This window comes from Merops nubicus, unplaced genomic scaffold (genome assembly GCF_000691845.1).
Source record: "Merops nubicus isolate BGI_N331 unplaced genomic scaffold, ASM69184v1 scaffold15374, whole genome shotgun sequence".
In the NCBI taxonomy this organism is placed as follows: domain Eukaryota; kingdom Metazoa; phylum Chordata; class Aves; order Coraciiformes; family Meropidae; genus Merops; species Merops nubicus.
In genome coordinates, this window is record NW_008602410.1 from 1 (window position 1) to 12308 (window position 12308).

At 42.4% G+C, this 12308-nt stretch overlaps 1 protein-coding gene across 1 annotated transcript in view; it reads left to right on the forward strand.

Annotated features, from left to right (window-relative positions):
- The first annotated feature begins 1 nt into the window (after position 1).
- PANK3 (pantothenate kinase 3) overlaps positions 2-12308 on the forward strand; it is an 18085-nt gene continuing 5778 nt past the window's right edge. The window contains exons 1-4 of the mRNA XM_008938357.1: positions 2-29; positions 8459-8811; positions 10554-10807; positions 11444-11620. Of these exons, the coding sequence (XP_008936605.1) occupies positions 2-29; positions 8459-8811; positions 10554-10807; positions 11444-11620 (812 nt within the window). The remainder of the gene's footprint in view (positions 30-8458; positions 8812-10553; positions 10808-11443; positions 11621-12308) is intronic.

Here is a 12308-nt window from a genome sequence, read left to right on the forward strand (position 1 = left end):
CATGAAGATCAAGGATGCCAAGAAGCCGTGTAAGGCCGCGGGCCGGGCCGGGCCGGGGGGGCGGCGAGGCGGGTGTTGCCGGGCCGGGGATTCGGGACCTGCATGACGAGGTTCCCTGCGTCCTTTTCGGGTGAGGTTTCGGGGTTCTGGAGGTCTGACCCGGGGGGTGTTGGAGGGGCCTGTCTTGGAACAGGGAGCGATAGAATCGGGTTTTTGGGATGCGTGCAGTTTTTAATGAAGATGGCATTTAAGCGGTGTACTAAGCACCTGCACAGGCGGCTGCAGAACTGTTTTGCATTTTAAGGGTTAATCAACTTTTTCTTTTTTTAAGATTGTTTGTTAATATTCGGTTACAAGTCTTCTATTAAATTATGCTGAATACCCCCCTTCGATAAGCACAGCTGTAAGAATATTTCTTACCATTTATTCTTTTGGAGTACCATATTTGTTTTGGTGAGCACAGACATGGTTCAGGCTCAGTGGATGCAGTTGGGCTGGGTGAAGTTATTCCCCATACAGGCGGTGTATTCCCGGTGCAACATACACGGCTGTGCCTGTCAAACCTACACAGGTGTACCTGTGCTGAAAGGGATGCAGGTGTTACTCGGCTGAATTAAGCTATTTTTTTGTCTGTCATCCGACTTAAATCTTTATTTTCAGGGTGAGTTACTGTGTGGAAAAGATGGCTAGTCGTAGAGAGCCGGCCTTGCTCCTGTTCTTGGCCATATGACATGCCTCTATAATGAGCATACAACTAAGAGAGTTTGTGGAAAGTGTGCATTTTAAATATATTGTTTGAGCAGACCAACAAGAAGAAAATCACTAAACGTGTTTAAGGCAGGAAATACTAGTATAGCTCTAGAAATAGCAATAAGCGTGGAATTTGGTTTAGCTGTGAAAATACTTTGGTTTTCCTGGGGTGTGTCAAGGATACCTTAAATATACGTCTTGTAGCACACAATTAGCCATGTGGAAATCTCTGAATTGACTGTAATCTTGTTTATGAAGAGTTCAGTTCAGACAGCACTTTTTTCCCTGGTGTACTATTTAAGAAATAATATCAAGATTCTGAAGCAGTAATTAGCAGTAAGACATTAGAGTGGTCTGGTAATTTAAAATGATGAGAGTGTGGCTGCTTCTACTGCAGAAACCTGCTGATTTCAGGAGTGTCTCTGCTGGGCCTCAAAGATGTTTTCCATAGGGCTAGATTTAAACCTCATGCTTAAATAGCAATGCTAAATGTTATCAAGAAGTTTTAACTGCTTAAATATGCTAAACTGCAGTTGCACTCTTCCAGTTTTTGAACCTGAACTTTGGTAGTTGATTTTATGGTCGGACTTGGAAACAGCTGGAAGAGTATAGCAGTGGAGGGGAAGAAAAGTGTCTAACTATGTTGTTTATTTCACCTTGACTCTAAGATGGTTTGAAGCCACTGGTGGCTCTTTTAAAGATAATAGCACTTAGTTTCATTGGTGATGAACTTCAGACTCATTCTGTGGATTTCTCCAGTTTATCCCATTGACTGAAATGGGAGAGCAGCTGAATGTTTGAAGATGAGCAGATTCAGAAAACAACTGAAGGTGGAAAAGTCTGTCAATCTTGTGGGCTTTTGGTGCTCCAGTGGTGCTGTCGATTTGACTTATATGCTCAAATGGACCAGAAAGCTGTGTTGAGCTCACAGTACCACTTTTAGACTGTCTAGCTACAAATTGTTTGGCTAAGACCGTTGTAGGCAGCTGCAAGAGCCTTGAAAGTGGAATTGAGAAGATAACTTTAGCCCACCTGCACTTTTCTTGCACGATGCTAAACGTCCCAGATAAAGGATGGTTGCACTGGCCAAGTGCCATGTCTGTCCTGAGAGAGGTGAGGGTGGAGTGAGAACATCTAGCAAGTTCAGAATTTCTCATGGGGGTACGCTGCCTCCTAGGCATGCCTGTATGGGTCATCCCTTCCAGGTTTTCCCCTGCCCAGTGCTGTTGGTACTTTGTTGTTGTAAAAGCAGGGAGAAGGGCAGCCGAACTTATAGAATGTGGCTTCTGAGATTGGCTGCCTTGAGATGGGCTAGTAAAAGGCCATTTAAATGTCTTTTGCAGGTGATGAGAAGTGATGGGCATTTTAAAGGAGCATAACAGAAATTCAGATTAGGAAAACCTTGAACTAAGTAGTTAGTGTACCAGTGGAAGCTGGAGAGGTTGTGGAGCCTCCATCCTTGGAGGAGATCGAAAACTTTCAGAGGTCTTCAAGCCTTGGCCAGACAAAGCCCTAGTTGATCTGGTCCAGTGTTGACAATTCTCCTGCTCGGGTGAATGAGAGGTTGACCTAGATGACCTCCAGAGGACCCTTCCAATAAGCAGTTGTGTGATGGCTCTTCTGAGGAAGTGCTGATGGGGAAGAATGGCTGGCTCTCGTGAGAGAAAATTCCAAAGGTTACCTGGGGGTGTAGATGATAAACGTGAGAGCAGAGTCTCAGAACCACGTCCGGGTTAGATCTGTCTGGAAGAAGGAGCCACTCGTTGAGAGAGCTCCTGTGTTGGCGGGGAAGGCGAGGCACGGGGCGGAGGGAAGTGCCAGCAGGCTGTGCTCTTCAGGGGAGGAGAGGCCCCGCCGCTGGGCTCCGGCCTGTCGTCGACCGCTGAAGGAAAGGCAAAGGGTTCCAATATTCAGCACGCGGTGTGTGCTACTTTCTACAGTTTGTTTCTTTTAATTGTTTATTAAAAAATAGTTGGAGAGCAAATGTTTGCATTTCCCTTGAGGCAAATTGAGATGTTAAATGTATCATAATAAGTGCATAGCAGAGATTTTCAAAGTGCTGTGCCAATATAAAGAGGAGATGAAAATCTTACATTTATTTTCTCTAATGTGGTTGGTTTTATGGTCGTATGTATTCATTGTGGACACAGTGATCCCATGTAGGATTTGTGTAATAGAACAGATGAAAAATCCACTTAGGTTGCTGGGTAATCTCTTTTAAATTTATTATTTTCTGTTCCTAGAACTTGCCGCTTAGTTTTGCGGTATCCTAGCATTTTCTTCTTGGTCTTTGAAAGCTGATTATTAGCCCATAGCATATGTTACAGGCTCTCGTTTCACTGGAGTTGAAAAATGTGTTTCTAACAATGGGTTAATACTGCCAGGCACAGTTTATACCATGTGCATCTGTAAGCCTTAGATTATGCCTCTGCATGCCATATCACAGCATAATAAAACCACCTATCCCCAAAGAGATTGCTGCTGGAATGGCAACAAAATTAATAGAATAAGCAAGGAGGGGAGAAGATGGCAGTGGTGATATTTTGTCCTTTATTAGCTTTACATGGTATCCACTTGTAGATGTGATAGTTCTGATGAAGAGCAGTTGCAATAATTACTGATTCCACCTGTCCACCCACTGGTAAGTGTGGCCTTTCTGTGGCAGGGGCAGAGGTGGCTGAGTAGGGAAGTGTGGTGAGTTTACTGTGTTGATGGGAAGTTTTCCCATGAGAGAAACAGGAGGATGTGGTAGTGCACATCAGAAACGTTTAATTCTGGTGTTAATTCTGTCCAGCACAAATCTATTTTGAGCTGAACTTGGGATGTTGGAACCAAAAACCTGTTAAAAAACTAGCAAAGCAGAGAAACCCTCAGGTGGTCCAAGGGCTGAGGACACTGGATGTGGAGCTTTGCTCTGTGGAGGCCTGTGGGCACACCTCTGTGTAACCCGGGTACAGCACGGACACTTGGCTGCCCAGGCCAGTAGGTCAATCCCACTCGATTTAGCCCTTCCACAGCCTTTGGTGTGTTGTCTCTGAACTGTCCCACTGGGTATGTTAGCTGCCTTACACTGCTTCCTGGTTCAGGTGTTAGTTCATTTTTACTCTGCTGTGTGCAGATGTCTTGGGGAAATGCTGGAGGCATAAGAATGCGTGCATGTACATAGTTGAAAATGCATTTGGAGAAACTGCAAGACATATTTAGTTTAAGTTGCTGTGTTTATAAACACTGTGTAATAGTTCAGTATGACTTTTATAGACTTAATTTGTTTGTTTTGTCAGTAATCAGATAAGAATGGGCTCAAGGTTAGGTTTGTTATCAATGGCTAGATACTGACCTAAATTAGAAGGTAAGTTGTGTACACCAGAACCAATAACACCCCGTGCTTCCATGAAGAACTGTTGCAGTGCTGGCAGAAGTCAGCCTAAGTTTTCGTGTGATTTCATGATCGTTTTCCTTCTTTGTGTTTTAAGCCAATAGATAGTTGTGAACTGCAGCACACTTTGGCAGTTGTTCCCCAAGCTGTTTTTTACTTCAGGTGCAAGAGTCTTACATCTTAATACATAAGCTTTCTTACAAAGATGACACAAAATCTGGTAGCCTGTTCTCTGCTGTCATTTGCAGCTCTGATATTTGTATTTTTCATAATGGTGCAAAGCTCCTTGGTTGAATTAGGAGTTAGATACTCTTCAAAAGTAAATGCTTGTTTGTATAATGCAGGGTTCACCCAGACTGTTGTTTTACCTTGTGGTGAGAAGGGAGTATTTTAAAGGTGTTTGTGTTTCAGATGTGTCACTACAGTCCTAGGGAAGAGTTTACCAGGAATCTGTTTCTCAGTCTTTCAAAGCTAAATACGAATAGGAATCTTATGCTCAGCTGAGTAAAGGGGAAAAGTATTTAAGTCTTTGAATGTGTACTTCCTACAGCTTTGGATCCAAAATGGGTGTACAAAGACAGAGTACTAGTATGTGGTCTGGGTGGAGAATTTCAAAGGTCCTCTGCTTTACTGAATCAGAACCCAAAGAAAAGGGAAACACTTCAACCTTTGTGCTTGGACTGGCACAAGGAAGACTTTTTACTGTAATTATTTTCCTTTGGCATCTAAAAACATTTTATGATAAGATATAAGTAGCCTTAAGATTGCTACCAGGAACTGTGCACAGCAAGAACTTGAGAACTGTGAAGACAAGAGCATGAAGCCTCCCTGTGTAGCTCTAAGAAATAAGTTAAACAACCCACAGCCACCAGCACGGGTCTGCTCACTAGCCCGAATGGCTACGTGGTGACTTGCCCACAGCACCTTGTGGCAATGCTCTTCCTGTGCGGGAAGTGCTTGTCTACCTTGCAGGAAGCAGTTCTAGGGAATCCTCTTAAATGCCATTATTTTTATAACTTGGCACAGTTTGCCTCTCAAAGCTGTCTTCACAGCATGTATGGAACAATCCCTTGATTTGTGGCAAAGGTTCCTGGTTGCTGTGTATAGACCACAGTGGCTCCTGGCAGAGCTGGGAGTGAAAGGAAAACTGCATTTGGAATTCTGGACGCTGGGTGTTGTGATACTCCTCTTGCTGTCCTGTTCAGTTTGGTATGAAGTATAACATTGAACCATATGGGGTTTGACTTCCCAGTTTGTGTTCTACTTTGCATTTTTGTCTATTCTCAGACAGTAAAAATAAAGCGGTTTACGTATTCTTAAATAGTGCCTGGCTTGTGACTTCCTAAAAGCAGAATGTAAGTTTTTGAAGCAGTTTTATGTAGTCTATCCAAGGCAGTTGGGCTTGTTCAGTAAAAAGCTAGATTCCTGCTTTTCATTTTTTCAAATTGCAGCCAAACTCTGCATAGAGGAGCTGAACTTTGAAAAGGCAGGGCACTGGATTTGTTCTTTGAATAGCAGTTAAATTCTCAGCAAGGAATACTTCTGACCTGTGCGTCACTTTTTGTAGAGTCTTCCTGGGAATAAGAACAGTTACAAAGAGGAAGAGCTGAGAAAAAAAACTTCTTCTGACTAAATCTCCATAGAGCTGCAGAAAACACCCTGTTGTAATGGAGGTCCATTGTCTCTCCTCATGAATTGGAGCTGCAGAATGACGGTTACGTTTGTGCACATCCCCAGACCTGCTATCTGCAGAGCTATGAGCTTGGAGCGAAGACTGTGCGATTGGTATTGGTCTTATCCAGGCTTGTTTCTTTAACAACGACTGCTGTAAGGATCAAGCTGATCTCTGGGAATATTTTTTTCAAAAGATTGTTCTGATGTCGCTTTATTCCTAAATCTCTCACTCAGAGAAGCATGACCCACAGATACGAGTATAAAAACACTTTTAATAGACTTATTTATGTATTCTCAGCTGAAGCTATTTGCTGTGCTAGTTTTGACTTGTTCCAAGACAGCTTTCAAATACAATACTGCCTCAGATTTAAATTTTACTGGATTTGAGAGACTATACCAGCCATAGGTGCTGGTATATATGCTGCAGATATCACATGTAGTAGTGAAAGCTCTTGTGCTTCGAACACGTTTCAAAGAGTGGCAACATCCCCTTAAGCAGTGCTGCCTTACGTGGTGTAAAGTTATGCCTGGGTTCCTTGTATGATGGCATGTCTTAAAGTGGCTGTGTCACCTTCAGCCATTGCCATGGTTAGCCTGGCTGCCCTCTGGAGGGGAAGCCTCATAGGAGACTTGAGTGTGCTCTCCATAGTATGTTTTCTGAGTCGTCCTGTGTCTTGAATCTCTCTGTGGCCTTATTTTAACTGCTATCAAGGGTTAAACCCTTTAACGCTCTCCCAAGCTAGGGCTGGGCAAGGCACTGCATGGATGACAGATGCTCTCTATAAAAATCCACTCCCTTCCCAATAGGGAAGAGGAAGGTAATAAGGGTGAGACATTTATGAGGTGAAAAGGAAAACTAAAACAGCTTTAATGGAAATAATAATCAAATGAAATGTACGCAGATATATACAAACCCAGCACGGAACCCAGCCCTCCTGGTGGCAAGTGTCACTGTCACCACAGATGCTGTGGGGCATGCGCTGGGGAAGTTCTAGGCTGGACTCAGTGGCAGACAGAAAACAGATTCTGGAACGTGTGGATTGGGACTGAAGGCAGAGTCCTCCTTGGACAGAGTCCTTCTTGGATTCTGGGCATTGAAGAAGAGGCCTGACCCTCGTGATCCCTCAGCTTTTTATGGAATATGCTTTGCATGGGTTGGAATCCCTCACTGGGCAGTTTAGTGGACACCTGCCCTGCCCACTCCTCCCCACAGATGCAGCCTTTTACTTTCTGCACCCCCAACATGCACAAGGTTGCTCCAACCGCTACACAGGGTTTAGCAGTGACCTTGGTCTGCACAGGAGCAGGTACAAGTAAGAGCCTTTCAGTGCACCAGTCCTTGGTAGGAACTCTGAACATGGAGCCTCATCACTGCTAGGAGATAATGTGCAGAAATCTGCAGTTACATTCAGAAAATGCAGTTAGGAGAAACTGAGCTGAAAAGTAAAATCACTGAACAGAATTAGATGTGTTCTAACTCAGACCAGGACATCTGCAAATGAAATCACTTTTTCAGTCAGTGGAAGAGGAACCGGTGTTTTCATGTGTGTTCCTGTTTGCTCCATTCCTCCTACATCCACACAGGGTGGATCCTGAGCCAGGAACCATCCAAAACAAGCTGATTTGAAGGTTGCAGTGCTAGGAGAGCTCACAAGGTTTCCATGTTGTGTCTGTGTACAATTAACGTTCTAAGTCTGTACAATCTGTGTAGTTTTCATATTTAAAGGCCATTCAAGCATGGATAAATCCTGAACCATAGCTGTGATTTTGGGACTGCAAGGATACAACTGATCATGTGCTTGCCATGTGTATATATATATATGTATGTATATCCAGTTGTGTGTTAGGAAAACAATGGCTTTAATTTTGTTGGCCAGACCTGTTATATAAACCAGTCACGAGCAACTGACTTACACAAGAATCCTGGTGTACCATCTTCCTCTGGGCTGCTACTGTAAGGAGTAAGTTAGGTTATAAGTACGTGAGCCCAGTTGCTTGTCAGAACTCTGACCAAGCCCACTGAACAGGAAGAATCCCAAGTGCTTCAGGTAGGACTTGGCTTGCTGTGTGCTAGTTAAATGCTGTAATGGGCTGGATTGACTCCTGACACTTTCTGGTCTGGGTGGATCAAATTCCCTGCTTCAGTTTTGGTCTTGTGACATTGTTTACAAGAGGCTGAAACTTAGTGAGATTACTTAATAAATCATCAGTTAATTGTGTTCAGACAGTAAGATGAGAAATTTTATGTCCAGAGTCACAGTGCCAAGACGTCGGGTTTGCAGTTGTGAAGTCAAATCATATGTGACTTCATGCTTAGATCTTAGCCAGATACCAGGTTGACAGAACGCCTTTATTCGTGCTTGGAGATAGCGTAGGTATAAAAGATGTGGTGTGGTTTGGGGAGTTTTTAGCTGGGTTTTCTGAGCACATGTGACAGCATTTAAATGTGTAAATAGTGTTGCTGCTTCCTGCATTTTTCCCTGCAGCCAGAGGGCTGTTTAAGATCCTTTAATGGAAATGAGTACCAGTTCTTTGTTCCTCTGGGCTTTTTTGTGCAAGTCTGTCTTTTTGAAAAGTACAGCGTTGGGTTAGTCTGAAGTTCCATGTATTCTTTTGCTCTTTAACAAAGCTAATCAATCAATTCTTTTATCTTCACAGCTTTTCCATGGTTTGGCATGGACATTGGGGGAACTTTGGTGAAACTTGCATATTTTGAACCTATTGATATCACTGCAGAGGAGGAGCAGGAAGAAGTTGAAAGCTTGAAAAGCATCCGCAAGTATCTGACTTCCAATGTAGCCTATGGATCCACTGGCATTCGAGATGTCCACCTTGAGCTGAAAGACTTAACGATTTTTGCTCGAAGAGGAAACTTGCACTTTATTCGTTTCCCAACGCATGATTTGCCTACTTTTATCCAAATGGGAAGAAATAAAAACTTTTCAACACTACACACGGTGCTCTGTGCCACCGGTGGTGGTGCTTACAAGTTTGAAGAAGACTTTCGCACAGTAGGTAGCCTGTCTTGGCTCGGGCTGCAGCTGATGCTCAGCCCACTGCTCATGAGGGGCTGAGATAAGCAGCATTTCAAAAAGCTGTGGATGCTCAAAGATTATTAATTAATCATTTATCTTTCGGTCTTAACTATGATAATCTAAAAATATGCTTTCTGGCATTGTAATAAACATGAAGAGCTAATGCTAATGGCTAATTAGACACTTCTATTAGTGCAGTGAAATGCAGGACACCTTTTTGGCAGTTAACCATTTTCTAATCTGTTTCCTCTGATGAGAAATGTGCTTCAGCTGCTGAGATGCTTGAGTCACTTTGGATTTACTTTCCTAAGCAGTCTCTGATGATAGGTTTTCAGTGTTTGTGGATGAGATTATCCTCACTAAATTAGTCCATTGCGTTGTTTAGAGATCTGTGGCAAAACACAGATCTCAGAAGCAGTCTTTTTTTCAATTGCAGAGCAGTTTGGTATTTTCCTGAGGTGTTTCAACTCTTCCCTTGACAATCAAAATTGATTATTTGTTTAGATGCAGTTTGCATCTGAAGATAGTTGTTACTGAGAATTTAATATAAGAGACTTAGTGTCTGGTGTACACATGGCCTAGATTTAACATGGGTGCAGGCCTCTTGTGCTTGTAGAGACAAGATGACTTTTAGTAGCACAAAATGATTGGTTTCAAAAATCTGATTGTATTTCCAGCCCCGTGCCAGTCTTGTGTTGAGCTGGTACAACTGTTCATGGGGTGGGATCACAGTCTGTACAGCAGAACTAATTGGTTATCTAAAACCCCACAGAAATATTTTATGTTGGAACAGTTCCCTGAGCTGCTCAGCAGGGAAGCTTTGCAGTTGTGGCACAGCAAAGAAGGCTGAAGGAACCAGGGAGAGGAGGAGGGGACTGGCAGTGCTCTGTTCTGGTGCTGATGTCAGTCAGCAGTGTGCAATCCAGTCTGCTTGTGCAATCTGGTAATCTAGTGCAGGCTGATAGACTGGAGAGGTAGACTTCATGGGTGTTTATTCGTGGATTAGCTGCCTAGTTGGACTGTCTAACTGTTGGAACTCCCTGCTGTGGTAAGGGAGAGGGTGTGCTCACACTTTTTGTGAAAGCCAACAATTAAACTGGATTAAGTATGGTGTGAAGTTAGAGCCTTTCCAGAATTCACAGCACCTGTTAAATTGACTTTTTGCTTTATGAGGGAACAGCAGCTTATATGTCATGTGCAAATCTGAGGTAGAACTGTAACAAACCTAAAACTCAATAGAATGTCTGACCTGTAGCTTTCTTATGGTCCTTGGACTGTTAGTAAAGTTGCAAGGATAGGTAGTACGATGCTATTGCAGTTTTTATCTGATGATATCCAAGAAATGACTGATTTCTAAAATGAGGAGATATTTGTTGACTTTTTTTAATTTAGATTGATGAGAAATGTTTCTAATTTTTCAATGGATTAATGTCTGAGTATCTCATAAGTTATCTTTGGGCTTAGCAAAGCAGATATTCATACTGCCTGTCTGCTCATGATTCAAGTCTAAGATCAGAATTTATAGTCAGAATAACTTGCTAGTTAATGTATTCAGAATTTACCTCTGAATTCTTTGTTGGCTTTGCAGTGGTTTTGAAGTTCCCAAATTAGTCACCTGAGATAGCTTCTTAAAGTTAGGCAACACAAATATAAATTTGTAGCATGTTTAAGCAATGTTATAACATGTTGTCACTGTCTTTTTTTCTTTTTTAACACAGATTGGAAACCTCCAGCTGCACAAACTGGATGAGCTTGACTGCCTTGTCAAAGGCTTATTGTATATAGACTCTGTCAGCTTCAATGGCCAGGCAGAGTGCTATTATTTTGAAAATGCCTCAGATCCTGAGAGATGCCAAAAGATGCCTTTTAACCTGGACGATCCATACCCATTGCTGGTTGTTAACATTGGTTCAGGAGTCAGTATTTTATCAGTCCATTCCAAAGACAACTATAAAAGAGTAACTGGAACAAGGTAACTTAAAAACCTAAATTTGGGTCGTTACTCTATAGAACAATGAGTATTCTGTTTTCCAAGTGTTTAGTCCCCCAACTGCCCCCATCTATCCCTTCCTTGCTCACTAGTATCTTTAATTTACTGCTACATGCATTGAAGCCCATTCCCATAGTTCTCTTATTGAGGACATGTAGCTAATATCTTTTTTTATCAATCAGTGAGTGCTAGAAGTGCTCCATAGTGAGAGTTTTATAGATCATCTCAACTTTTGATTGTGTCCATTGAGCTTGTGTTTCTCTTGCTCTATAAGAATAAATATTCCCAGAGTTTGTTTTACAGGAAATGATCAAGGGTCAGAGTCAGTGGGCTGATGTGGATGTTCAGGGAGTTTGTCCGATTAAGTCTTCCAGCTTAGATTCTGAGAGTTTATAACTCTTTGTTAATTTTTACTATATGGTTAGCTTTCTGTAAGTGATTTATATAAATGTGAAATGGAATGCTAAATTGATTGACAGCTGGTTGAGTAGTGAACCTTGGGCAAGCAAGCAGATGCCTTGGTATCAAAGTTGGAGGGCTTTCTTTATTTTGTTAGACATAAGAATCTTTGATGTGAGGAAATGCTGTTTAAGAACAATGAGTTTTCTTTCCCTGTAGTCTGGGTGGAGGGACCTTTCTTGGTCTGTGCAGTTTGTTGACGGGCTGTGAAAGTTTTGAGGAAGCTCTGGAAATGGCGTCCAAAGGGGACAGCACACACGCGGACAAGCTGGTTCGAGACATTTATGGAGGAGACTATGAAAGATTTGGCTTGCCAGGATGGGCTGTAGCATCCAGGTAAGCAAAAGATCTTTTTGTTCGTTCCTTTGCTGGTTTGGGCGGCTTCAAAAAACAAGGCCTAAACTACTAATACAGAGAAAACTGGTTTTTGCAAACTTTTATTGTAAAAGTGTGTATGTACTCAGTTGTTATCCCTGAAGATTTAGAGCCACATGTAACTGTGCAAGTGCCTGCTAGCTAAGGATTGAAGAAACCTTGCGTGGTATGTCTTGTAAAGCTTTACATGAGTCAGAGGGAATGTGAGGTGATCACAGGAGTGGCAAGAGCAAAGTGCAAGGGAAAAACCAAAGCCAGTTACTCTTTGACTTCTTAGAATCTTTTATTAGGGCTGCTTTCACAGTGAAGGTGAGCAGAAGACAGTGTTTGTGTTGCTTACAGTAGTATCTCCATTTTGTTTGAAAGACTGCTTTTTTGGATACATGGTTGTCAGCACAGGCAGCTGGCACGTTTTAACTACTTTCCTCACGAAGGCTGTTTCACATAAAGAGTGTGCAGCATGAGAATGAGTGGATTTGGCTACCAGTCACAGAGGATTTTTGTCATAGTTGCAAGTTTTATTTCCATCGGGGAAGATTATTGGTGATGTTACAGCTTCTTCCTTCCCTAAGGAATGTAAGAATAAGCCTTGGGAGTGAAACTAATATGTACATTAGAGAGTTCGTTAAATCTTTGCTCTGGCTCAGCA